This window comes from Puma concolor, chromosome B2 (genome assembly GCF_028749965.1).
Source record: "Puma concolor isolate L17-30 chromosome B2, mPumCon1.1.hap2, whole genome shotgun sequence".
NCBI classification, from domain to species: domain Eukaryota; kingdom Metazoa; phylum Chordata; class Mammalia; order Carnivora; family Felidae; genus Puma; species Puma concolor.
The window spans coordinates 92,944,704-92,972,350 of NC_141671.1; the positions used below are offsets into that span (position 1 = coordinate 92,944,704).

Below are 27,647 nucleotides of genomic sequence, written 5' to 3' on the forward strand. Positions count from 1 at the left end.
TCACTGGAAGGAGGTATCCATTGGCCTGCTCAGAAAAAGAAATGGGTCCCTGTTAGTATAGCAACAGTGTCTGAGAGCGACTTCCATATGCATAGAGGCAAAGTTCCATGGTGGACACTATCCCCATCCTTTAATAGTCTGTATAACCTCAGCACTAATATTTTCAATCTCATTTTAATAATGCAGACATTCTAGAGATTCTGCGTGTCCTAAACATCCCTTCTCTAGATACCCTGGTGTGCTCTTAATCTTTTAGGTTGCCTTTAAGTTCAATATTTTCTGATTTACCTAAACATGGGTACATCTGCAGTGGGATCTTAAATCCTAATCACTCTGCTTCCCCTTAAAATGATGTGGGTGCAGAATTCTTTGAATATTGCCACACATCAGCTTTTAAGAGTTGTTTCCAGGTTATGAGAGCCACAACCCATTCCCAATAGCCTGTTTTTGCAGGGAGCCTGACTCCAGACTGATCTGGAAAAGGCAGGGACACTATGGTCTGAATGATTGGGATTCCAGAGCCAGTTCCATCACTTGCAAGGTGTGTAACGTAAGGCAATTTACTCAACCTTTGTGTCTCACTTTTCTTATTTAAAAATTAAGGATAATAACACCTCACTTATAGGATTCTTGTGGGGCTTAAATAAGTGTTTGCACTTAGGAAGTATCCAAAAGCACCTCTTTCCTTTTTTTTTTTTTTTTAATCCTGAAAAATCTGAGTGTGGAAGAGCTGTTGAACAATAGGTTAGCTGTATATTCTATAAGAGCGTGTCTGTCAAATGCAGAGCTCTATGGGTTTATTGACTACTACCTTCAGCTTCTGTGTAGCTGAGATACAAATTCAGCCCTAGGCTTTTATCCCCGGATCTGAGAGGAGGAAGGCAGGTACCTGTAATTATAGCAGCAGTGATGAGTTGCAGCTGAATTGCATAGTGTGTTAAGGCTTTTCTCTGCTGCTTGGCTTGGGTATTGCTATAGTGATTCTGGGAGTAACAGACAGTATTTTAGTAAGTATTTGTCTTTCTATTATCCATCCTAACGTAATCCTAGAATCTCTGCAGACATGCAAGAGTTCTTTTGTTGCTCTCTGGCAGCAGATAAAAGGGCCTATTATGATAAAGTGGTCTGTGCAGAGTTTAACAGCCTTTTCAGGGACTGGCACTAGATTACATACATATGGAGGGGTAGAGTGAAGATAGTTTTTTCCACCATATTTGTAAAATCTTCGATTCAAGTTTCCACGAATCAAAATACTACCCTACAAAAGTCTAAGACTCTAAGCCTTACAAATGCTTGTGTCTTGTTTCTTCATTTGTTTTCTTCATGTTGATTGGTCAAGAAGACAGCTGCACAGTAGATCTTTCCAAGGAGGTATGATGGGGTGGTTGGGTTTTCTGTGTGGGTGATAGTTGGGAAGGTGAGGTTAGGTTGGAGGGGGACTCCTTTGTTCCCTCTGCTAATCCCCTTTAATCAATTATTCTGTTCCTCTTTCCCCCAGTTCTCATAATAGAACATTGGTGTTCCTAACATCAGTTGAATGAGAAATAGCTACTCTAAACAGCATCTGCAAAATGACGTTTATGAAATCTAAAAGAAAATGAGCCCTCAAACCCAGGTAATTTACCATATTCTCTCATTCATTTGAGAGCCCCAGTAACCAGGTCACCTTGACATGCCAAAGGGATTTAAAATCTTTACTGGAACTTATTGAATGTGCCATTTTAATATGGTCATGTCTACATGACTTCCCTAGCCTTTGAGAACTGAGATGACTCTCAACTAGCTGTGTCCAAGGTAGGAATGAAGAAAGCCTTTTATGTAGCTTACGTTGTTTTCTCTCTTAGCCTTCTCTGACTCATTCCTTCCCAGTGGTGGACAGCTATGATGCCTTGTCTTTTTTCCTCTTCCTCAACCTAGACAGCAGGCTGGCTTTACTCAGTTCTCTTACCATGTTCTATCACATGATCTATCCTTCATTTGTGTGTAGGGTCTTTTCTGATCACCCTTCTGCTTTTTTAGGATTCACTTCCATTTCCTTCTACCCATAATCATCCTATTCTCAGTGTGTCTCTTTCCCTCTTTTTGTAGCTAGTGGCTTTGTTAAACAACCCAAATCTCACAAAAGCCTGCACAGAGAGGCTGGGGTGGTGGTGGAGGTGTTTGGGTCATCTGGTAGCATAGAAGGATGACTGAGGTGCTGACATAGAATGTGCAGCTACAGTGGCCACATTGTATAAACTCTAAGTTAACACACAGGTGTGATGTGTATGAGGGGACTTATAGGGACAGTGGGATAGTGTGGTAGAAACTAGGACTGTTCACTACATATTACACAAATAATACTTGCATATGCTTTGCATTTTATATGCATTTGTACACACAATATTTATTTAATCCCCTAATAAGCCTAAGACATAGGTGCTGTTAACTTCCTTTCCTAGTTGAGAGAACAGGAAGCCTAATAACTTTCCCCAACTATCCCAAATATTGAGGACTTTAAAGCTGATTTAGACTTTCAACACTAAGTCTTCTGATCCTTTCATTTCAATAACTTTTAGTTGAATTTTTCTACTGTTAGATTGGGATGTGTGGTTCTCCAAGCATACAGTTGGAACTAGAGCAGGTGTTGCATGTTGTAACAAGAACATCTTCCTCAGCAGCAAGAGCCATTTCTGTTCTGAAAAAATTGTCAAATAGCCTTTCCCAATTTTGGTTTACTTATTACATAGAGAAAACACATGAGGAATGTGAGTTATTCAATTTCTAGAGTGTGGCACAATGTTAAGATGATAGTAATAATGGTGAAATTAGTAATAAGGACGATGGTGACTCTTCATTGAATATCTACAACATGCCAGATATAATGCAGGTGTTTTTCATGTGTTATTTCATTCAATCCTCACAGCAAGTGCATTACCCCCATTTTAGAGACAAGAAGACTGAGACTTCAAGAAGATAAGCAATTTATCCAGGACTCCACACCTAGTAAGTGCTGGAGTTAAAATTTAAATGTGGGTCTGACTGGCTTCAGAGCCCAGGTTCTTTAGTTTGTCATATACACTTATTCTGGCTTCTTGATGTGAATAAACTCAAAGAATTTAAATGCCTACAATATATATATCCATTTATACATATTGACTCATAAACACATTAAGTCAAATCATATAAAATTGCTAATATTTGGCCTTTTTGGACCAAGAAAAATAATAATTCTGTGTGGTTTAATGCAGTGTTTCTCAAAATGTGGTCTCTGGACTACCAACAGTAGCAGTGCCTGGGAACTTGTTAAAAATGCAAGTTCTCAGATCCCACCCCAGATCTACTGTATCAGAAACTGAGGATGAGATTTAGCAATCTATGGCATAACAAAACCTCCGGTGATTAGGATACCCACTAACATTTGAGAGCCACTGGTTAATGTTTTTATTGAGCAGCTACTCTGTGCCAGGTTCTGTGCTAGTCATTTTTTTTATAGCATGAACAGAAATGGCCATGGTTCCTGCCCCCAGAGAACTTATACTTTACTGGAAAGGACAAAGCTTTGAGAAGCACAAATATCATGTTATTCTTTTTAGTGGTATTTATATTTGTATTAAGGTTTCTAGATCTCTGCCAAATGATTGGAGTCTTCACAGGCAAAATTAGAGTGGGGAAAAAAAAAATCTATCTTCCCATGACATGGGTGGGCAAGACCAAGCAAAATGACATAGATCCAGGCAGAGTGTGGGAACGAAGTTGGAGCCAGTGCTCAGCACCATCAAATCCAGACAACTTGGGTCCCTCCTCTGCCCTCTCCCTCATTCTGCCTCTAGGGGTGGCTCTGTTGCGTTTTCAGGCCCTGTGGGGGATGGGAGGAGTGCAATAAGTCCTCTTTTCAGCATGGGGCAGCTAAGAATGTTTGAGGTAGGACTTGGTCAGCCTCCAGCCAGCTGGTTCATCAAGCTACAGATCTGCTGCTACCTTTTGCTCTGAGGAGCTTCATTTTGTTGGCAGATGGCAAGATGTCAGAAAAGACTTCATTCCAGAATTTTGCATTTCTCTCCTCAGTATGCTATGCAGCATGATATATAGGATGGGTTACCTTTAGCAGCCTAGCTGGTCTAGGGGACAGTCACACAGAAGGAAGAGGAAGAGGCAAGGGACAGTGAGTATGACAGTGATTGGGACCTTTCCATCTGTGAGTCTCCCCTGGTCTGAGGGGTGTGTTCCTTAATATACACTCATTAACTCTTTGTCATCCCAAAGGCAGACATACTTAATACTCTTGTATTGAACAAGAGTCCTGAAAGTTTAAAGAACATTACTTTCCTGAGTAATATTTTAAAGTTAGAGGGGTCCCTAGGTGGCTCAGTCAGTTAAGCGGCTGACTTAGGCTCAGATCATGATCTCGCAGTTTGTGGGTTCATGTCCTGCATTGGGCTCTGTACTGACAGCTCAGAGCCTGGAGCCTGCTTCAGATTCTGTGTCTCCGTCTCTCTCTGCCCCTCCCTCCCTCCCCTGCTCGCACTCGGTTTCTCTCTCTCAGGAAATTAAAAAAAAAAAAAAAACTAAAGTTAGAATCATCCTAGGTTCATATTTTCTTAATTCTTTACTAGCCAACTTTTTATAAATAATACTTAAGTACAAGTAATGCAGTTTGAGTAAATCCTGGGTTTTTGTTTGTTTGCTTATTTGTTTGTTTATTTTGGTTTTGAAAGCATTTCAAAGTCATTTGTGCCACCAAATCCCCCCATCCCCCAATCAAGGAATAAACATCTGCTCTGTATTCTCTTTTTAACAAAACAAAACAGTATTTTAAGGCAATCTCAAGTAAATGAGCATTGAATCTCATTTGGATTCCCTCCCTTCCATTGGTAACAACTTAGAAAATAACTTGACAGAAAATTTAATGATGGGATTAGAACTTGAAGGTGTGCAGGGAAAGGGAGGATGCTTTGTGATGGTTTACATTTTAAGTACCGAAGGTACTTTTTTATGACATTAAGAGGGTTGCTCCTATTATTAATACTTAATTTGAATTAAATTCCCAAATGTAATTCCAGCCTTGTTATAGGAGAAATAATTCATATACACAAATAGCAGCAACTGTTTACTTAGCAAAGGCAAGCAGAATGTGTATCATATATCAGGAATGGAAGTCCCACCTCTGAGAATTCAGAAGAATGCTCTCCATAAACAGTGCAGATTTTTACCTGATTGATTAACTTATATTTCCTCTGCTTTTACCGAGTGGGGGGAAATTCTAAAGGTTATGAAATTAATGCAAGCTGCTCTTAGATTGTATCATTTGCTTGAAATCAGGATCCAGATTCTTCTCATTCCCTGAAAGACAAATCTATTTTTCTCCTGGAGTCCTTGAGAAATTCCCAGAGTATGTTCAAGTATTACATGAATAATTCATTTTACTCACTACACATTACAGCACTTAACAAAGACTGTGGCCAGAATCCCCTCCTCGGGGAAGCTAATTTGGAGCATCATTACGGCTCTGATTTCACAATGTTTAGTGGTTTTATGACCTACCTGATGAAGTCCTTCTTTGTTTTTCAGTCCTTTTAGAGAAACACTTCAAGTTTAAAATTTCACTGAGTACATTCTTGGAAGGAAATAATCCTAGACTTTATTTTTAAAAAAATTTTTTTTAAAAATTATTTATTTTTGGGAGACAGAGAGACAGAGAGGAGGGGAGTCTGCTGAAACAGGCTTCAGGCTCCAAGCTCTGAGCTGTCAGGACAGAACTTGACATGGGGCTTGAACCTGCAAAGCGTGGGATCATGACTTGGGCCGAAGTCGGACACTTAACTGACTGAGCCACCCAGGTATCCCTGGAAATAATCCTAGACTTTCATATTTACTCCATCCCCACTCCCAAGTAAGATGAAAAAATAAAAAAGTAAACAAAGAGACACTTTTGAATATAAATTCAATTTACTGCTCACAAATACTTCCTTACCACTGAAAATCAAATGGTATGATTTTAATGTCATATGTATATTTCTTCCTGAATTATTCAACTTTGCAACATGATCAGGAAAGCTAATTATGTGAATATATACGTGGACATCTCTTAGAACCGTGTATGGAGTCTTTTGTGTATTTTCCTTGACTTACAGTGCATTTTTTCTTATGGCTCTTATGGGAATTCATATGAAGCTTCATCTTGTCCTAATACCTTAGAGCTATAATTTATTACCTCATGGGATGTGTCCTACCAGAGAGCAGATGGGCCTGTGCATTGTAGCACATGCTGAAGTATAAAAAGACCAAAGGCAATGCTGGCTATTCAGCTGACTCCACTAATGAACTTCAATCTTCGTGCCTTCCTTCCTTTCTTTCTCTATCAATCCACAATTGCACAAAACAAACTCTTAGCTACTTTAGGTTGCAGTGAGGGAATTCCTCAATGATTCTACATAGCACACAGCTGATTATCTGTTCTAGAATGACTTAATTTCAACTATCTACAGGGAATCCCATTTTTACTCACACGGATGGGCCAGTTACACTTGTTCTTAGATATACTTTAAAAAGCCCTAGTAGGTTATTCCCTAAAAAAAAAGAGAAAAATAAACTTTATTTTTCAGGGCACTTGGCCATTATGCATATGAAAAGATGTTCAGTTTACTAGCAATCAGGGAAAGGCAAATTGAAAATAAGTGATATATCACTTCACACTCATCAGCCTGACAGAACCAGAATAGAGTTGTAGCATCTAATGCTGACTGGGAAAAGGGGAAAATGGTACTTCATACAATGCTGCTGGAAATGTGAAACATTACAGCCTGGTTGGAAAGCAATCTGGCAGTGTCTATTCAACTGAAATATACACATGAAAACTATATACACTTAAGATCCTATCTCATAGAAATAAAAGCACTATGTATAAAGATATAAGTAAATGGATGTTTATTTCAGTGTTGTTTGTTGTGGCAAAAAAAAAAAAAAGGAAATAGAATAAATTTCCACTAAGAGGAAAATCATTGAATAAATTATGACATACTGATGTCATATAATGTACTACTATTAAAAAGAAGAAATTAGTACTACACCAGATGACTTAGAGGGCTTTCCAAAAGATATTGTTGAATGAGGAAAGCAATAACTAAAAAAACAAAACAGAACAAAACCCAAAATACATACATACCTGTATAATAATATATATGCTGTATAATATATAATATATAGTAATGTATAATATATAATATTTTTCTCCCTTTTTTGTAATACAGTATTAAAAAATCCCTGTATAAATGTATGTGCATATGTTATGTCCATCAGTGTACTGTGTGTGTATTTTTGCCCATGTGTTTGTAAGTGTAGCTCTGTATGAAGTGATATAAATAAAGAGAAAAACCTATTGGTTGTTTGACACAGATGCCTGGAAGAGAAGAGGCATGGATATATATGGAAAATGTGGATGTAAATGGGAAGACCAAAGGGAAGAATCAAAAAAGATAAAGGGGGGAAAAAGGAAAAAGACGCACGAGAATACTTCTATGCATCTATGTGAAGTTATGTATATGTGTCATTATATGTGGAGTTGAAAAAAAAAAGGAGAAAAAATAGCAAATGAAAATATTCTTGGAAAAGCTCCCTGTTATTCAAAGCTTAGTACATATTAGCTTAATCTGATTGCTTTCTTCTGATTTTGACAGAGGATAGAGGAGGAAAGAAAGGTGATTATCTGATAGAGGGCATTGGGAGAAAGTGAGAGCAGGTTAAATGGAATTTGGAAACAGATGGGTTTTTGAAGCCTGAAGAGACCATGAGGTGGAAAGTAAAGAGACCCTTTTTCTCTATGTTATCATTTAATTGAGATTTGCTCCTTTAGGAACAGAGATGAGCTGGCTCCAAATCAAGTTGAAGAAATCCTGACTTAAAACAGGTCATTATACCCATTTTTGTAGAGTGGCTCACAAATCCATGTTATCCTTGACATTTATAGGGAATTGGGTTCTATACAAAAAAGGACAGCACTACACTGTCCGTTATGTATCTTTAATGAAGTACTCATTAAAGCTTTTTTTTTTTTTTTTAATTTTTTTTTTCAACATTTATTTATTTTTGGGACAGAGAGAGACAGAGCATGAACGGGGGAGGGGCAGAGAGAGAGGGAGACACAGAATCGGAAACAGGCTCCAGGCTCTGAGCCATCAGCCCAGAGCCTGACGCGGGGCTCGAACTCCCGGACCGCGAGATCGTGACCTGGCTGAAGTCGGACGCTTAACCGACTGCGCCACCCAGGCGCCCCAAAGCTTTGACTAATTGAATAGTCTGGGTCCCTTCCCATAGGAAGTTTCCCCAAATTTGGAGCACAGATTTGGGTAGCTGTGGGAGTGGAAAATGTCTAGAACCTGAGAAAAGATCATATATTCATGAGGAGATGGTTTCTCCTATGGAAAATACATGTATATGGTGGTTTCTATTTTTCTATTTCTGTTTTTTTCCCATTTTTTTTCAACTATGTTATAATGAATGTATCTTATTATATAATTTATGTAATCATATTGCATAAAATATGTAAAATAGAAATAGTAAAATAAATTTTTTTTAATAACAGAAACACCTCACAAACCATTGGATAATATTTCAGCACATTCCATTGCTTTTTTTTTCTAATATGTACCTTTTTTCCCAAATTTTTACCCTGACTGTGTATAATTTTATGCTAATTTTTTTACTTTGTACCATTAGTTTAAAGCATTCATTAACATGAAGTATAAGACAAAAATGGTAAAGATAGCAGAACATGTATGTTTGTAAATAGTGAACTTTTCCTGTAATCTATCCTATGTATCACTGGCAAATTCAGATTTAACGTAAGCTTTGTTAATTCTTCCTTTAGATCTTAAAGTGTCTTCCAGAGCTTTCATTCTGCTCTCTGTCTGACCAGCACTCCCCTGGCTTCTACTAACTCTTCTTGCAGATTATTCTAGAAGAGAGTTTAATTTTATCTTCTGAGCATTAGAGTCCCTGTCCAGGACCTGAAGGCCACACTGACTGGCAAATCTCACTGACACCGAAATCATCACCTGTTATTCCCAAACTAGGTTTTCCATCTGAATTTCTTTCTTTCCTTTTTCCTGATAGACCTTTTGTCCTATCAAACTTGGAAGGAGACATTTTTGATTTCTCTTTATCTTCTTTATGCACATGTAAAATGCAATCCTTAAAAATATTTTCTTTAAGGGTGCACCTGGCTGGCTTAGTTGATAGAGCATGAGACTCTTGATCTTGGGTTTGTGAGTTCCGGCCCCACATTAGGTGTAGAGATTACTTAAAAATAAAATCACTAAAAACATTGTCTTTAAGTGCAGTTGACCCTTGAACAGCATGGGTTTGAACAGTGCAGGTCCACTTCTACACAGATTTTTAAAAATTAAATAAAGTGCAGTGCTGTAAATGTAATTTCTTTTCTTCATGATTTTCTTTAAAAAAATTTTCTTTACGTGTATTTATTTTTTGAGTGACAGAGACAGAGCACAAGTGGGCAGAGAGAGAGGGAGACACAGATTCTGAAGCAGGCTCCAGGCTCTGAGCTGTCGGCACAGAGCCCAACACGGGGCTCAAACTCACAAACTGTGAGATCATGACCTGAGCTGAAGTGAGACACTTAACCGACTGAGCCACCCAGGTGCCCCCCTCATGATTTTCTTTTTTAAATGTTTTTATTTATTTATTTATTTTTGGGACAGAGACAGAACATGACCAGGGGAGGGGCAGAGAGAGAGGGAGACACAGAATCCGAAGCAGGCTCCAGGCTCTGAACTGTCAGCACAGAGCCCGACACGGGCTCTAAACTCACAAACTGTGATTATCATGACCTAAGCCGAAGTCGGATGCTTAACCCACTGAGCCACCCAGGTGCCCCATGATTTTCTTAATAACATTTTCTTTTCTCTAGCTTGCTTTACTGTAAGAATACAGTATATTATGCATATAACATACAAAATATGTGTTAATTGACTATGTTATCAGTAAGGCTTCTGGTCAACAGTAGGCTATTAGTAAAGTTTTGAGGGAGTCAAAAGATATACATAGATTTTTGACTGTGTGAGGGTCAGCACTGTACCCCCTATATCATTTGAAGGTCAACTGTAATCTTTCCTAATTCACATCTTCACTATCTTTTGCTTTGTCTGTTGAGAGATAGTGTAGTACTCTGCTTAAGGAGATGGGCTCTGGAACTAGATGGACAGGGGTAATATCCCAGCTCTGCTCTGTAGTAACTGTATGAGTTTGGGCAAGATTCTTAATGCCTTTCCTTGTCTCTGATCTGTAAAACAAATGATATAATGGTACTTACTACACAAGGTTGTAGTGAGGACTACAGAGTGTCTAGAGTGTAGCCTCTGTTATATTTGATGCCTGTGTAATCTATTCTGTGTACTACTTCCAGATCAATTTTTCTAAAGCACAGTTTTACCGATTACCTCCCTCTTTCCTCTCACCCTCCAACCCCCATTATACTGCTTTCCAGATGAAATCAAAACTACTTAATCCGGTATTTAAAATCCTTTAAAATAATCAGATTTCAAGAACCTTTCCGTGTGGTCCCCTTCATGCTAGATAATCCAAACTACAAGCTGTTTTATTTTTCTGAAGAGGCCTAGTATAAGATAGATATATATTATATTTAAACTTTCATAAAGCAAAAACACTAAAAACTGGAACAGGGTTTTAGGGAGCCTTGCTATGCCATGAATTAAAATTCTGGTTGCTCAATTGAAGGAGGTCCTGTGAGAGTGTCTCCTGCAGCTGGGATGGCAGGAGGGCTCTGGGGAAAATGGAAGCAGAGGTTGGTTACCGCCAGGTATGGAAGTATGTCAGTCTGTTAACAACTGTTAAGGGCAAAGTGAGGCATGTGAGCTGGATGTCAGCCCAGGCCAGGTGCCTACCCCTTGACTGCCCTCCTCTTGTTCATTGAGCTCAGAAAAGACCTACATGAAACGCCACCTTCATTCTTATTGCTCTACCTTTCTGAAATCCCGTAGCATTTCTAAATAACTCTATTTGGGAAGTTACACATTTGTCTGCCTCTTTTGTGGTTATTTTGTACATTGAACACATATAATTACGTATGATTAAGTAGCTAGAAAACCTGCTTGAAGGCAGAGACTGTGAGCTTTTCATCTCTGCATCCATATCCTGGTGCTCTCATCAGTCAGTATTTGCTGAGTGAATAACTTTGAACCAACACTGCTCAATATATTTTTTTTTTCCTGCCAAGGAATATACTTGTGCTCACTAGTGCTTTTGCATACTGATTACAAATTACCAGGTTTGAATTCTGGTAGTATTTTGTATGTGCAAACTTTTTTTTTTTTTTTTTTTTTTTTTTAAAGAAGCAACAATTAGGTTTATTTGCATGTACCAGGAACTACCTCATCTGCATTGCTATAAAAACTATGTTCTCACTTTAGTGTGGAATTCTTTAGAAGCACTGGCTGAGTAAGCTTTGGAAACTAAATGTGCTGAATGGATGTATGCCACAACTGGCAAAATTCTAGAAAGCGCTGAGATCGGCTCTTGTGCTTTTCACTAGTTTCCAATCTTTGATTTCCATGTTTTGGTTCTTTCAAACCCATGTTTTGCATTTCTGAAATCAAGAATGGCCTGAGAGATCTCTTCAGTGGTGTTCATCACAAATGGACCATGTTGGACAACAGTTTCTCTTCACTGGCTCCCCAGCAATTAGGATGAAGTGGCGTCTCTCAGGATCCTTGTTCTCTACTGGGCCACTGGCACCTTCCCTCAGCATGGCTGTGTGATGAAGTTCTATTTTTTGTTGTGGATCATAAGGCCCAAAATACAGATTTCCAGATATGGTATAAATGAAGCTTATCTACCCTTTAGGAATAGGCTGAGAATGCTTTTCTCCATAGTCCAATTTGAAGTCCAAATACACGGTTGGTGTACAAGTATAAATCTTTTACTTTATTCCCAGGACTTTGCCAGAAATGACAGCAGCTGTCACACCATCCTTAATGGGTTTAGGAAGTAAAAATCTGAAATATTTTATAAAATTAAATTATTTCTTTAATTGATCAGTTTGTTAGTTGGTTACTCTGCCTTTAGCTTGTCAGTCAGTCAAGTTGTCTGTTATTCAATTATTCATTATTCATTTATCCAATGAATGCCAACGATTCACAGCTGAAAGATACTGGTGGTCTCTAAACTGTTGTAAAATTTCTGGGATAATCCAATGCATCACATGGACAAAATGTAGCCTTTATTTAAGAATAGTTTTAAATCTTTTCTAATTTTTAACCCTCAGAGTTATCTACTAAGAAGGTAGTTATGGAACCATCTATATCTCAAAACATCCTACTGTGAGGTTTTTCTTTAATTCGCTCATTGAAGAGGTGTGGGGTGCCTGTGTGGCTCATGTGATTGAGCGTCTGACTTTGGCTCAGGTCATGATCTCTTGGTTCATTGGTTCAAGCCCTGCATTGGGCTTTGCACTGACAGCACAGAGCCTGCTTCAGATTCTCTGTCTCTCTCTCTTTCTGCCCCTTTCCCATTCATTCTCTCCCTTCCCCTCAAAAATAAATAAACATTAAAAAAAATTAGCTCATTAGGAATCAATACTTCTGTTGGAAGTAATACTCAGTCCACATTTTCTTATTTATAAGCAAAAATGTCACTGATTTTTCTTTCTTGTGAACCAAACCAACTCAAAATGATAATTTCTGAATATTAATCACTGACATTAAAAGTAAAACAAAAAAATCTAGAGTTCTCTTGAGCCTGGTGATTGCCTGGTTGTCAACTCTGTTGGCCAGTTATCCCCTGAGAACTCTTTAGTACAGCTTTGATTTGTTAACATACATTTTTTTTCATGTTGCCCTCCATGTTGAAGTAAGGGAAATGCATTTCACCAGTGGTAGCTATTTTTACAGCATTAAAGGAGAAGAACAAAAATGAAAATGCATTTTGTCAGTTGTCAACACAAAATAAAATATTAAAGCTTTTGTCCTTAAAAAATTAACATTTGGGAAATAATTTTTAAAAATGTGGGCAGGAGGGGCGCCTGGGTGGCTCAGTTGGTTAGGCGTCTGACTTCAGCTCAGGTCACGATCTCACGGTTCGTGAGTTCGAGCCCCGCGTCGGGCTCTGGGCTGATGGCTCAGAGCCTGGAGCCTGCTTCCGATTCTGTGTCTCCCTCTCTCTCTGCCCCTCCCCTGTTCATGCTCTGTCTCTCTCTGTCCCAAAAATAAAATAAATGTTAAAAAAAAAATTTAAAAAAAAATGTGGGCAGGATGAGACTATCACTTTATATTATTTCTTATTTGATTTTTAAAAGGCCCAGGGTGACTTTGATAAGATACAAGCAAAACTATATTGAAATCAAAAGGGCTTCTTGTAGTTATGTAAGGAAATTGTTAACATTATTAAGCAGTTTGAAAACTTCTGCTTTTATAAAAAATCAGACATGAATGAAAATCCTTGTGTTTGTTTGCTTTTTTAAACAAATGTAATGAGAATCTATAAAACCATACAGTTTAAAAGCAGAGAGTAATCTAAAAATCATTACATTCAATACCCTCATTCCCTCCCATAGGAATGTGTCAGGATACTCACTCACCAGCTTTAGTCTGCAGGTGGGGGTAGGGATTAGGCTCCCACCCAGGTCTTCCAACTCCCAGCCCTGTGCTCTTCTACTGTGTCATATTGTCATTCTAATTCAGTTTATTATGATATCTCCTCTCAAATTCTTAGGTTTCTTAGTGGAATTTGTTACACTGGAATTTTGAGATAAAGCCTTGTGAAAAATCAAATGACTTCTTATTCACCAAAAATTAAACATATTTATATTTGCATCTCAGCCTGAGTCTAAAATACTATTCTGTGTATATGTGTTGCCATTTCATTATAAGTTTTTTTAGGAACAGTAAAAGTCTTGGTGATATTGGTCTTTCCAACAGAATCTAGTGGGAGTAACTCAGGTGAACAGGTACTTTCGAGGCAAAATTCTTAAAAAGTAGTTATTTATCTGTTATACCTAATTCAAGCACCACAAGAACCTTGATATTGTCAGTAGCATGTTAAGAGGACAATATTGCATATGAAAGAATTCACATAGGGCCAGGAGAAATTATAACCTTGTCATTTCTAAATGTTTCGTTAATATGTAACGAAAGAGAGATACAGTCCCCATGCTGACTATGTATGCATTGTCCTTCTTCCCTTATGTTTTGAGCAGGGGAATTCACAGCTGTGAGTCAGAATGATGGCATAAGGAACTCAGAGCTCTGATAATAGACCAAGAATTATCTTGGCAGAGAAATGAAGAGCAGTTACTACTGAGAAGCTAAAAAGAAAGTGCTAAGTAGATAATTAACATCTTTCTTCTCAGTGGCAACCTGGAAAAGTTCTTGGTCAGGAGCCATAAGAAGGTCTCAGGCCTATAAGAAGGGAGAAGGCAAATAGATTTCCACATGAAAGGGAGGGTTTTAACCCTGTATGTGTGCTATCTTGTACGTGTGGAGGAGAAAGTGTGACCTAAACAAATTTATCTTTTGCTATTATTTACCAGAGCAGAATTGATCTCTAACATCAGTTTGGCCCTTTGAAAAATGAGGATACATGTTATCATTTTGTTACCTGAGCTTCTCTGAATACCTTGCAACTATTGATTTAGTATTTTTTGTATAGAGAAATAATTCCAACACGGAATTTGGTTAAGGGACAAGAGGCTTCCTGCACATGACCCCACTGTTTAGTATAGTCACACACAAGTTTTTCTCAGATGTGGACAATTGAGAGCAGGAATCATGTAAATGTTCCCTGTGCAATCTTCCCAATAAAATATGATTCCTTATTGGAAAGCAAGAATCTGCATTCTTTTCTGCTTTCCATATATGAAAAGCTAATAATCCATTTTGGACAACTGTTAAAGAAATTAATACTTTTATGCACAGTTAAGAACTTGTGACTATGTAATTGTACTTCTCACTAGATCCTGTTGTGCTCTTCCTTAGACATTCCAAGCCCTCGTATTTCTTCTCATTTCCTCAAGGTTTTTTTCTAGGGCTCTCCACCCATAATCGTATCAGGTCCTTGTTCCAATATTTTATCGTATTTTAGATTTTTCTCTTCTGCTTCCCCTAGGAAGTGTTGCTTCATGAGTCATTTATTCAACTAATATTTACTGGGATCCTGCTGTATCTCTGGCTCTGTCCTAGGTGCTTATTAAGAAGACAAGGTCCTTATTCTCCTGGAATTTATATTCTAGTGTTCTAATTCCTTGGACCTTTTGTGGGGTAATTATTCTAATAAACTAATTTGTATTGTGGAATCAGTTTTAAGCATTTGATGAAGTGACATTTCCTACCCAGATAACACTCAGTAGCAATCTAACTTGTAAACATTTATTGAACACCTAATGTTGTGGTGGGAATACAAAGATGAATAAGGTTCAGGTCCATGTTCTAGTAGTCTAGTGAAGGAGACTGATGCCTGTTTATTGAGGGTGATAATTAGAAATAATTGTGCACTTCTCTTTTGCTTTTTTGGAACAAACTCATCCTAGCCTATGAAGGCATCCATCTGCCTGGGGTGATAGGAGAGGATGATGATTAGAATTTGTTAAGAAAGGACCATGCATGACAGTATTCAGTTTCTGTCACTCAAGAGTAGGATTCGAGAGCACAATAATAATCTTACAAATTGGGCTGTTTTCCTGAGAAGAGACCTTCTAAATGTCTTTTCTTCTCTTTTGGCAAATCAACAAAAGATAACAGAGTGTGGAAGGGAGAACCTTCTCCAGTATTATGGCTTTATAGAGCCAGAGGTGGGGGACGATGTGAAACAGAAGAATAACCCCTCCCCCTGTTCCAGACCATGACTTTAAGGAGGTGGAGAAAGAGAGAGAGAAGTCTGGAGGACACAAGGTGGTCAGGCTTAAGGGGACTCTGAGGTTGAGTGTTTGCAGCACAGACACTGAGGTGAGAGCTGTCAGCCTTTCACAGCAAGACAAGGTGACCTAAGACAGAAGCTATGGAGTACTTTGGGACTGGCAGAATCTCAAGTGATCTTTTCTGTAAATTGGAGGTAATAATAGCTACTCTGGGCGTTGTTATGTAGATCACATAGAAAAGGTATGTGAAGTGTCCAGTAAAGTGCTTGGAATCTAGAAAATACTTGAGAAGTACAAGTTGCCTCTGTTTCTTTTCAGTTTATGTGGCAGGGCTGCATGAAGTAACGTCCTCAACATTTGAAAAGACTTAAAAAACGACTGGCCTGGCTCACTACTTTTCTAGCTGTGTGACCCTGAGCAAATTGTTTCACCTCTTTAAGCCTCAGTTTCCTCATGTATAAAGTGAGAATAATATTAGTAACTACTTTGTGGGATGGTTATGTCGATTAAAAGAGATAACATATAAAAATGAGCTTAGGGGTGCCTGGCTGGCTCAGTCAGTGGAGCATGCAACTCTTGATCTCCAGGCCATGAGTTCAAGCCCCACATTGGGCGTATAGCTTGCTTGCTTGCTTGCTTACTTACTTACTTGCTTGCTTGCTTGCTTGCTTGAATACTTAAAAAAAGTATTCAAAAAAATACTTAAAGCCCATATTTTAAAAAGTGGGCTTAGCCCAGTGTTTTGCATGTGGTAAGAGTGTAATAAATGTTTACCATATCTGAGAATAGAGATTCATACTTTTTGTTTCTTCTTCCCGTTTTATCTTATGTGCCTAAACTTAGCCTCAATTTTTTTCTTCGTTGCAAGGGTACCTACCTCAAGTAATTATATATTTATTTTTTTTATCGTTTTAACTCCATGTTATGTACGCTGCTGTTTTATATTTGGAATTCTACAGCAGAACAGGTGGTCCATAGGGATAAGAACTTCTTTTCTACTCTGAACCTAAAGGTGAGCAGTGTGACTAAAAGAGAAAGGCCTGCATTTATTTATCCCCTGTTGCTTACATTTGCAGTCACCCAATTAATGATTACCAGTTGCATATGCAAATTACTCCCAAGAGTAGCTTAAGGAACACTTTATTAGTCTTCCAAACCAGGAATAGATCTTAAAATAGTGACTGGGGATTCGAAGTCCCTCTTTACTGTGCTAGAATAAACAGTGCATGGCTCATCACAGTCACACGATGGCCCTAAAATTTTGCTGTAGCCCACTGATACAGGTGTATATATGTGCTTTATAGATCATCCTTAATATACAATAACATCTGGCCATGGTTCTTTTTTGAAGACATTGATAGGCAAACAGTGCAAAGTGGGCTTCCATGCTTGCTAATTATTCCTGTGGGTAAGGTGAGACCACTGGCAGTAGAATTCTAGAGGCTTGCAGCAGGAGCTCCTACTGGAGTCCAGGAACACATGTCCTGGGATCATTGTGAGGGAAAATTTCTATCATCAAGCCTAAGGGGAGACATGGCCCTGGTCACCTCCCTAGAAACGGATTCCCAGAAAGTTTCCCTCTTCTCAGGCATACTCAAAAGAGTAGACTCTCAGAGACAGAAGGGATTTTGAATATCAGCAGACATCTAGTTCAAACTTCAAAGCACCTTGTAGGTGTCTGATTCAGTGAACAGAAAGAGCTGACATGTAGACTTTTTTTTCACTAATTTGAATTTTTTTTTTATTGGAAAAAGCAAGAAAAGGAGAATCATTTATATATTTTTCCTCCTGAGAGGTTGTGAATCTCGGGTGAAATTTTATAGGTCTATTGAGTTTAATTTAATGGTTGGAATATCACCTTCTGGACAAGGAAATTTAAAATGTTCACTTTTCCTACCACTTTCTGGAACAAGATAAAGCTTCCTATAAGTAAAGAAGGTTTTCCTAATGTTTCAGTGGTTATCTAATATGTCACATACCTGATCCCTCATGGAGGGCTGCCCTTTGTTCCTGAGGATCTGTCAGACATGTTACTCAAGACACCACTACAGGGTGGGAGGGAGGGGAGGGTGGGTGATGGGTTTCGAGGAGGGCACCTTTTGGGATGAGCACTGGGTGTTGTATGGAAACCAATTTGACAATAAATTTCATATATTGAAAAAAAAAAAAAAAGACACCACTACACATGGGCTCTTCTCTCCCCAACTGGTCACCATGATCCCCAAAGGGAAAACAAAGCTGTAAGAAATACAGAATATTTTTTTGTATTTCCTTGTCGCTACCCTGTGAGGACTTCAGGTACTTGGCAAATTTGGTTTTGCTCCTGAGGAGGAGTCTGAGCAGAAAAGAAAATTGTGTCCATAGAGATTTAGGTTGTTCAAACTAAGCCTGCATTTTCCAAGAAAATAATAGATTATATAGTCCAGCTCCTAGAGTTAAACTGTTTTTTTTTTTCCTTTTTCATTGGCATTATTTTTTTTCACTATATAACAGTTTCTAGATAAGATTTTTGAGTGCTTCCATCCAGTACCATGAGTATACTTTTCTGTTCTTCTTTTTTAATACAGTGTGACTCAGCAGCAGTAACGATATCTTGCACTTCATTTCCCAATAGCTGTTGTGAGCTGTAGGATAACTCTAACCTTGGTCTGATGTGGGCACCTTCTACTCTTCAGAGCAGAGATCATTACCTGAGGACTTAATCTCTGTCTACCCTGTTTGAACTGTGCCAAGAATTAGACAATTCCTCAATGAACTATTGCATTATGAAGACAAGTGATTTTTTTTTTTTTTTCCCAACAGATGAGGGTTTCAGACATTTTAAAGCAGGATGTAACTATAGCTTAGCTTCCCCTTCCCTAAATGAGTCACATCTCCAGTTTCCTCTTTATATAACCATTTCCCCCTAGTTTTCTGGTAACACCTCCAGGCCTCTCTTTCTACACTCTCCCTCTGCCATCACCTCTGTACCAGTGGCTCAAGCAATTTCCTTTACCCGTGATTTCTAAATCTCTGTGTAGTTATGTCCTCTTTTCATGCCATCGAAATTTCCTTTGATACCTCAAGAATTGTGTGCCCAAACAGCTCTCCTTTTCTTCTTCCCAGAATTTGTGCTTTTGTTCTACTAATACCATTACTTGAACTCAGAATCTTGGGTTTGTCTTTGACGGTTTCCTTACTCTCATGGCTAAACATTTTCTAAGACTTGGAGACTCCTCATTCTCAGTTCATCTGGATCTGGGTTATCTTTATGTTCATAGCTAGGTACTCATTTTTCTACAAGGATGATTGCAGTAACCTCCTTATTTATTTGTCTGTCTTCATTCTTCCCTTCTTTTGTTTCATGTGGATATATTATTATGTGTACATAATTTTTTTAAGTTAGGCCCTATTTATCGTTTTTAAAATTCAACTTAAGATTTAAAATTCAACATTGCTTAGTGCATTTAAGATAAATTTGGCTAATAAATCCTACCCAGAATTCTTCAGGAGTAAAACTTTTGAACAAGTTGATGTATTGCTGTATATATTTAAGTATTTATATAGCCCCATTTTGCTAGTTGTTATGAGTTTTATGAGTAAAGCAGACAATGAGTTGTTTTTTTATTCAAACTGTCTTTTTGTAGGTTCATGTATACTTTAGTCTTCTGGTGTTTTTTGACTATCTCAGAATATTCTACAAAACAGAAAGCTTGATTGAGATGATGACAGTTTTTTTTTTTTTGTACTGAACTCTTAGTGACATTGTTTTTTTTTTTTTTTTTTTTTCAGCTGCAAGGCTATGTACTGAGACATTTAGCATTTGCCTTGTGAGAAAATGTTCTGTGACAAAGCTTGAATAGAGTGGGGGTGTGGTGAATAATTAGGTTTCTTCCATATTTAGATCCTATGATTTATGTTACCCCTGCTCTTACTGGAGCAAGATTTTTATGTGGGAACAGTACTAGTCTGGATAAAGAGTATGTAATTTGGGGAATTGGTATTTTCTGCAAATTTTTCAGTTCTTCTTGTTTCATCATGTGTAATATTTTCCTAGAATTCAGTCACGACTCTTAAGATCTTACAGTTTTTTGTTTGTTTATCATTAGGAGCTCTTTTTGTTTTTGGTAAAATCAATAATGACATAATGTAAATTTAAAAAGTCCTAAATTATTTAAAATTATATTGTGAATTTCTTCTAAATTAAGATTAGAAATGTACCAAATCATGGTTTTAACATAGAGATTTTGATCTAGTTTAAAATTGTGTAATATATTGCATGTTATTGTTCAAATACTTTCAGATTTAACTACCTACATAGACATATATATTGCATTTGTAAACAAACAAGCAAGCAAACAAACAAACAAAAAAACAAAAAACTCACAATATCCTTATTGCAGCCAATAGTTGGCAAAGAAATCCCTCAAACTTACCAAGGACCGAAGGAGAGACATAAACTCCTGTCACTTGATGCTAGAAAGGAATCAACAGACCACATTTCTGGCTTATTTCCATACTCAGAAAAATCTTCACTTTTCAGTTCTACAAAGGGAAAAGCATTAGCAAAATGTCCCTTTGCATTCCTTCATGAAACCTTTTTACTTAATGGAAATCTTAGCAAATATTTTTTTTTTTTTTACTTTTATTGATAATGGTCTAGCTACATAATAGAAGCATAATGAAATGAGCATCTAATGTACTTCACAACTGCCAAAAACAGTGCCAATTAGGACAGAAAGGATTGCTCTAGTTCTATTTATTTCAGAGACCCTTTTTATATTTTTTGTTGCTATGTGGTAAATATTGTGATTAAAAATTTCCTACTCCACTTTCCTGTTATTTGCTATTATGCCTTTAACAAGTTGCAATTTTATAGAAGCTTTCTTAGGAACAAGAGGGTGTTTTAAATAAATGGGGGTACATTCTTAACATCTGAGAGAGTAGGGGAAAGAGGAGCACAGTGATATCCTTACAGTACATACAGTACAATACTAATCATTTTCCTGAAGTGCCAAACTGTCCAACTTCCCATCTGAGTAGCCTTGGGCAACTAACAAAATTTCTCTGAAACTCAGATCCTCATCTGTTAAATATGGAGAGATATTTACAGGACTGAAATGAATACAATAAATGATACAGGTAAAGAAGCTAACAAGATGCCCGAAACTTACCCCTGAGCTCCTTCCCAGCTCACCTCTACCCTTGACCCTTCTTCCCTCAAAGATCTTATGTTTTCATTGTGAGAGGCAAAAACATACATCAAAGGAAACAAGAGATCAAGTAGTGGGCAGAGAACATAGAATGTAGTGGAAACAAAACTTGGCATGAAATCCCCAAAACTCCGGTAGTCCTGATTTTATCACCAAACAGCTATAAAACCTTGGTTTGATCACAGTCTTTCTGTGTCTCCATTTATGCTTCAGATGAAGGTTTAGCTGGCTGTTCTTTGATTAAATGCCAAATTTGTTATACATGCCCTGAGGCTTATTGTAATTCTAAGTTAGTGGTCCTCCTGGATTGAAGTAAGTGATTAGGGAGATATCATGGAAGAAGGGGGACATGAAATGAACTTTAGAGGTTGATTAGGATTTGGTTAGTTCAGGGAAGGAATTCATTTGTTGTTGTTTTGATCTTAGCCAGCCGAAATGTTTTAATTTTTCACAGAATGACATAATTGACCAGAACAATTTGTTCTGAAGTGACACTGGCCATTAATTTAATTGCTTTAATTCTTTAGATGAGTTTTATTTGAGAGATTTAAAATCACAAAGGATAATGCATCCTGTGAATAGCTCCATTATTGCACTTATAAATAAATGTTTGTGAGGAACTCCTGAATGGAACATAGATCTTTCTAATACAGAGTCCTCTGGAAAGACCAAAATAATGTAGCCGCATATTGATGTGAGATCACCATCAACAAACATGTGCTCCACATTTTTTGTTGTTGTTGTTCCCCTGGCACATTCTTCCAGTGAGTCCATATTTGTAATTAATAAGTGTATGACATCATTACTTTCCAGTAAATATATATAAAGTAACATTTAAAAGTGACATGTCAAATGTGATTAGTGTTTTTCTCAGTACAGTGATAGAGAACAGTATGCTTTAAAACAAAGTCACAAATAAGGGGACTTTAAGAATCATCACCATGTAGGTGCCATGTAGATGGCAATTGAATCCCTGGGAATAAGTTTGATTGTCTACAGAGGACACATCCATGTTTACAAGACAATATGTTCTTTTGTAACCTCTTTTGATTTTTATGACAATAATAGCAATGACTATTGAAGTTGTTAATGAATGTATAGACCTAATGAGACTTGGCATATTTTAGGCCATCTTAGTTTCTTTTACTTTGAGCCCTAATTTTATCTCAGAATTTCTAACCCTGGGATGTGAAATAGGTTCATATATATCATAAACAATTGCTCAGCTGGTCCTAGCATTTAGCTGGAGCTCAGTTACCATTTTGTTGGGTGCTCTGAGCATTCTTACTTCCTGAAAGTAGGTCACATGGGTCCATATATGTTTATGTGGATTATTCCTATTGTTCACTGTTCTATGGAATTCATCTCAAAGATAAGCTTATTCATATTTGCCTATAGTTTGGCCACCAGTCACTTGCCCAGTTAATGTTATTCTAGAAAGCAGTGATGGTTTCACTGGATGCTCATGGATCAAAATAACAACTGTATGCAGAGAAAACATGTTGGGACTTTTAGCATTAGAAGGAGGGCATAATTTTGGTAGCTACTTAATGCTTCATAGGCTCCATTACACATATATTATCGCATTTAATCCCCGTAAAACCCTATAAAAAATTAAAACAAATCTCATCTTTTAGATGAAGACACTGAATTTTAAAATTAAGTTGCCCAAATTCACACAAATGGACATTTGACCCCAGGATTTTCTGATTACCAAAGATATGAGGTTTTCCATTATACTCTAGTGACTCCAATAAACTTTCCTTTTTTTGTCCACGTCCTTGGTTAAATTCAGTAATATATGTATGAATATGTATATTGAACATTAATTTAAAAATGGAAATAACAGCAATAAGAAAATGCCTCTGAGATATAGGTATTATAGGTAATTATCTATTGTAAGGTTATGTTAAGGTAAACATTTGGTTTAGAATTTTGGGTTACATTGGTATATTTCGTTTCTTTCCTTTTTTAAATTTTTAAAAAATGTTTATTTATTTGAGAAAGACAGAGAGAGAGAGAGAGAGAGCAGGGCAGGGGCAGAGAGAGAGAGAGAGGGAGGGAGACACAGAATTCGAAGCAGGCTCCAAGCTCTGAGCTGTCAGCACAACTGCCCAGAACCTGACGCAGGGCTTGAACTCATGAACCACAAGATCATGACCTGGGCCGAAGTCAGACTCTTAACTGAGTGAGCCCCCAGGTGCCCCTAGTTTCTTGAACTTCAATATGGTTTGTAAAGAAAAACAACTTTCTGCCTTGGAGCCTTGTAAAAAGAAGACTTTTCTTCCTGAGGGACTCTTGTTCATGACAATTAGTGAGAATCTGGGATTAAAAACTGAAATTAGGTCAGTAACATTTCTATTGTCAGATGACCATCTCAATGAGATTATGAAAATGTTATGGAATGAACAAATGTTAGCGGATGCCAGTGGAAAAAATAATTTTCAAGAAATATATATGAGATCACCCATATGTAATTGCAGAAAAAGTGATGGAATATCAAATAAAAATAACCTTTTCATGGCAAAGTTCTTGAAAAAGATTCTATTAAAATAATAAAACACTAGGAAACAATCAAGGTAAAATTAGAGGACAATTCAACAGAAATAGGTATAAGACACAGCATGGACCAAATCTTATTTAACAAGGGTCAATTGATGTCAACAAAAACTAGGGGGAAATACTAGATTTTATGTAGAAATGAACAAAGTTGTAATTTGGCTCAGTGCATTCACTTAATCAGTAATTAAGATAATCCTGCTGAGGTACTTGAATCTCTATTTTTTTAACCCAATGATTTGGAGCCACAAGAACCCTAGGACAAATGCTTTGCACTGCCGGTCTGGTTAATCAGCCAATTCTAAGACTGGTCAACTTTGAAGGAAAATCATTTCAGGAAGATTATTATGCCCAGTTGGAAGTAACTGGACTGAGAAACTGAAAGCTGTACATCTTTCTTCCTGTGTAATAGAACCTGAAACCTTACAGACTATCCAACAACTATATTTCCTAGTTCTTTTCAGTTAAAAAAATTAAAATTTATGACCATATCACAACTGAGGGCCCCTCTCTGTCCTGGGGTGTATGGACACATTTATTCATATTTCCATTTAAGGGCTGAGAGTAGCTCAAACCCCTTTTCTGGTTTGACAGTGTATTACTTCCTCCTGTTGTCTGTCTCCTGCTCTTAATCTGCAAGCACCTTCAGGACTCAGGCCTCGTAAGACTCAGACCTAACGACTCCTCCTGTTTGCCAAATTCCACAAGAAATGCTATATTTTGTTTGCTTTTGTTTATGTACATATAATACATATATTTACTTCAGTTTTACTCACGATTCACAAAGAGGAGAGTGCTCGATTTTAGGACTTGTAGCTATCTTTTCATCATGCGGGCTTTAATAACCTTTACATTCTCTCCAAACTCACTCCTTTCTAAAAGCCAGTATCCCCACACATATCACTCCTCCTCACTTTCTGTGGGATACGTTCTATGTAGTCTAGTTTCTCTCTCTTGTGACCACAGGATTCTTGCTTTTGAGGGCATTGCCCATGCCAGACAGCCTGTACTTCCTAAAATGCTGGTGAATCAGTTATTATTTCCATACCAGAGATTAGGAAAAATAAATAAATGGTCACAGTTTTCTTTTTTTTTAGAAGATCTGAAAATGTTCTTCCAGTGAAAGAACAGGTTTTGTTTGTTTGGTTTGGTCTGGTCACTTAGATTGGACGCCTATGCTACCAAGAACCTGGTGTTAACCTCTTCAGAAGGTGATTTACCTGCTTGTGACAATGGATCACCAGTAAGTACCTTGATTGGCTTTAAAGTCTGGGAAAATCTTTGTGAAATAAGGTATTTTTATTGCCTCATTTTGTTGCTGGAGCCACAGAGTACAAGAAAGGGGCTTGGGCAACTTCTTGTAGTGAAAGGGTTTGTACACTTGGAAGATGCAAGAAAAGGATGAGCAGAGCAGTTTTTTTGTTTTTGTTTTGATTTTAATTCTTGGGAGAGGGATAATTTCAAGAGATAAGAGTGGGTGATAATTTTAAAGAGGAAAGAAACGTTGACTGAGATTCCAAAGTTGGCTAGCTGGCAGGAAAGGATAGCATGGAGTTCTGGTCGGATGTGTCCTGACGCTTAATAGCTGCCTCATGTACTGCAGATTTCTTGACACAGCAGAAACCTGTTTTCTATATGTTGATGGTGGGTTTAGAAGGAAGTATAAGATACAAACAGTGATAGAAAGACAAATTAATGGAGAATCCCTTTGAACCCAAACTTGGGGTTGGCAAACTTTTTCTGTACAGGGCCAGATAGTAAATATTTTCAATTTTGTAAGACATATGGTTTCTGTAGTAAGTACTCAACCCTACCTTTGTACCATGAAGCTAGCCAATACATAAATGGATAGGCACAGCTGAGTTTCAATAAAGTTTTATTTATAAAGGCAGGAAGTGGACAGATTTGGCCTGAGGATGGTAGTTTTCATCCCCTTTCTGGACTTTTCCCAGATTTCTGTAAATAAGAACGTTAAGAAATGTTAAGAAAATCTATAAAGAAGAGAAAATACAAGCATAATACTGTACATATATTTTGAAAAAAAATTCTTGTATAAGTGGACCCACATGGTTCAGGGGCCAACAGTACTGTCATATAGAAAAGCACTAAATATATCTAGTGATTGATGGAGAAAGCAGAATGCCTTAAATATCAAAATAAATTATGTGGCTATATTGTGATTATTCCTCAAGACAAATGAGTGGATATATGTTTCTGAGTTTTTAATCAGGGATTTCAATTTTGTTCAGCCTTATTTTCTGAGACAACAATAAAGCTAAACTGGGCAAGCAAATTTTGGATGCAAGAAAATACGTTTTTATTTTATTTTATTTTATTTTATTTTATTTTATTTTATTTTTATTTTATTTCATTTTTTTAATATGAAATTTATTTTCAAATTGGTTTGCATACAACACCCAGTGCTCATCCCAACAGGTGCCCTCCTCAATGCCCATCACCCACTTTCCCCTGCCTCCTACCCGCCCATCCCCCCCCATCAACCCTCAGTTTATTCTCAGTTTTTAAGATTCTCTTATGGTTTGCCTCCTTCCCTCTCTGTAACTTTTTCCCCCCCCTTCCCCTCCCCCATGGTCTTCTGTTAAGTTTCTCAGGATCCACCTAAGAAGTGAAAACATAGAGTGTTATGCTAATTGAAATAAGTCATACAGAGAAAGAAAATATGTTTTTAAAAATCACTTTAAAAATAATTATCACTTATTACATACCAATGAAAGTTATGTCTGAAACTTAAAGTAGGGTATTTTTAATATGTGTGTCCAAACTAAAGCTAGATGATAATTTTCTCTTTTTCTTTATTAATTACTCTAGAAATATGATTACTACCTGAAATCATTCGCACTGTATTAAGTCTAGTTTGCAGTATCTCAGTCTGAAATTGTATTCATTCTTAAATTACTTTCTTTCCTTCCTACAGGCTGAGATAAAGTCTAGATGGAGATTTCTTATATTTTTAAATATAGTTATTACTTAAATGATTTTTAGAAGTATTTTATGTTTATATTAAGTATTAGATTCAATGTAGTCAAAATGTTTTATCTCTTAGTCTTGTCAGTTTGACAATATGATTATTAAAATACTATTTGTAAAATGCATTAAGGGTGCTGAATTAGAAAACACTGTACTAGCTGTGGTGAGTTTTGATTCCAGTTTTCTTTTAAAGGTGGTAATTGTCCACATTTACAAAATCTCTCAATGTATATGCTAAGTTCACCTTAATTTCATTTCAGTATGGAACCATACAATTTGCTCACTAAGTAAAAATTGCCAATTTGGGAATTGTTATCCTACTTTCTTATTGAAAATCTGTACTTTTTTTAGATTAAAAGTACCATCTTGACCCACATGGTTGATGTTGCTAAAACCTTCTTTATTAACTACTTTTTAGTCTACTTACCACTCCCTGTATGGTTACTGAACTATGAGCATTTTTCCCGTTGGATGAAAGCTTCTCTGTTGTACTACCATATCCTCCTGTCTTCTTACACCTTACTGGTTCTGCCTTATAGGCCCTTGGGGTCCTTCCGTCTATCTGCTGTTTATTAGTTGCCTCTACTTTGCTGCATGCATATATCATTCTGTTCTGAACAAACTAATCCTCATACTTGAACTCAGACATTCTCTTTCTTATATTACCCAAAACGTGACAACATCCTTGGGATTCCTTTCCAGGGTAGACTGCCTCTCTATCAATTCCCTGAAAATCTTGGAACCAAGAGGCAGGCTCAGCATACTTCTTCTTCTTCTTCTTTTTTTTTTTTTTTTTTGATACTCATTTAATTTGGGGGAGAGCGCAAGGCGGGGGTGGGCAGACATAGGGGGACAGTGGATCTGAAGTGAGCTCTGCGCTGACAGGCTGACAGCAGTGAGCCTGATGTGGGGCTCCAACTCACAAACTGTGAGATCATAAGCTCAGCTGAAGTCAGACGCTCAACTCACTGAGCCATCCAGGCACCCCTCAGCATACTTCTTGATCTCCACTATTTTCATCTCCTCTTCCTTAACAGTTTAAGTAT

The 27,647-nt window shown here is 37.3% G+C and overlaps 2 protein-coding genes across 7 annotated transcripts in view; one reads left to right on the forward strand and one right to left on the reverse strand.

The window, feature by feature from the left end:
• Positions 1-27,647, forward strand: part of GRIK2 (glutamate ionotropic receptor kainate type subunit 2) — a 670,394-nt gene that overhangs the window by 22,790 nt on the left and 619,957 nt on the right. The window lies entirely within an intron of this gene.
• PIR (pirin) lies at positions 11,322-27,208 on the reverse strand. The gene is given in 4 exon segments (XM_086705975.1): positions 11,322-11,673; positions 11,675-12,008; positions 18,145-18,197; positions 27,029-27,208. Coding segments are annotated over 4 exon segments (699 nt in total). The 3' UTR covers positions 11,322-11,541.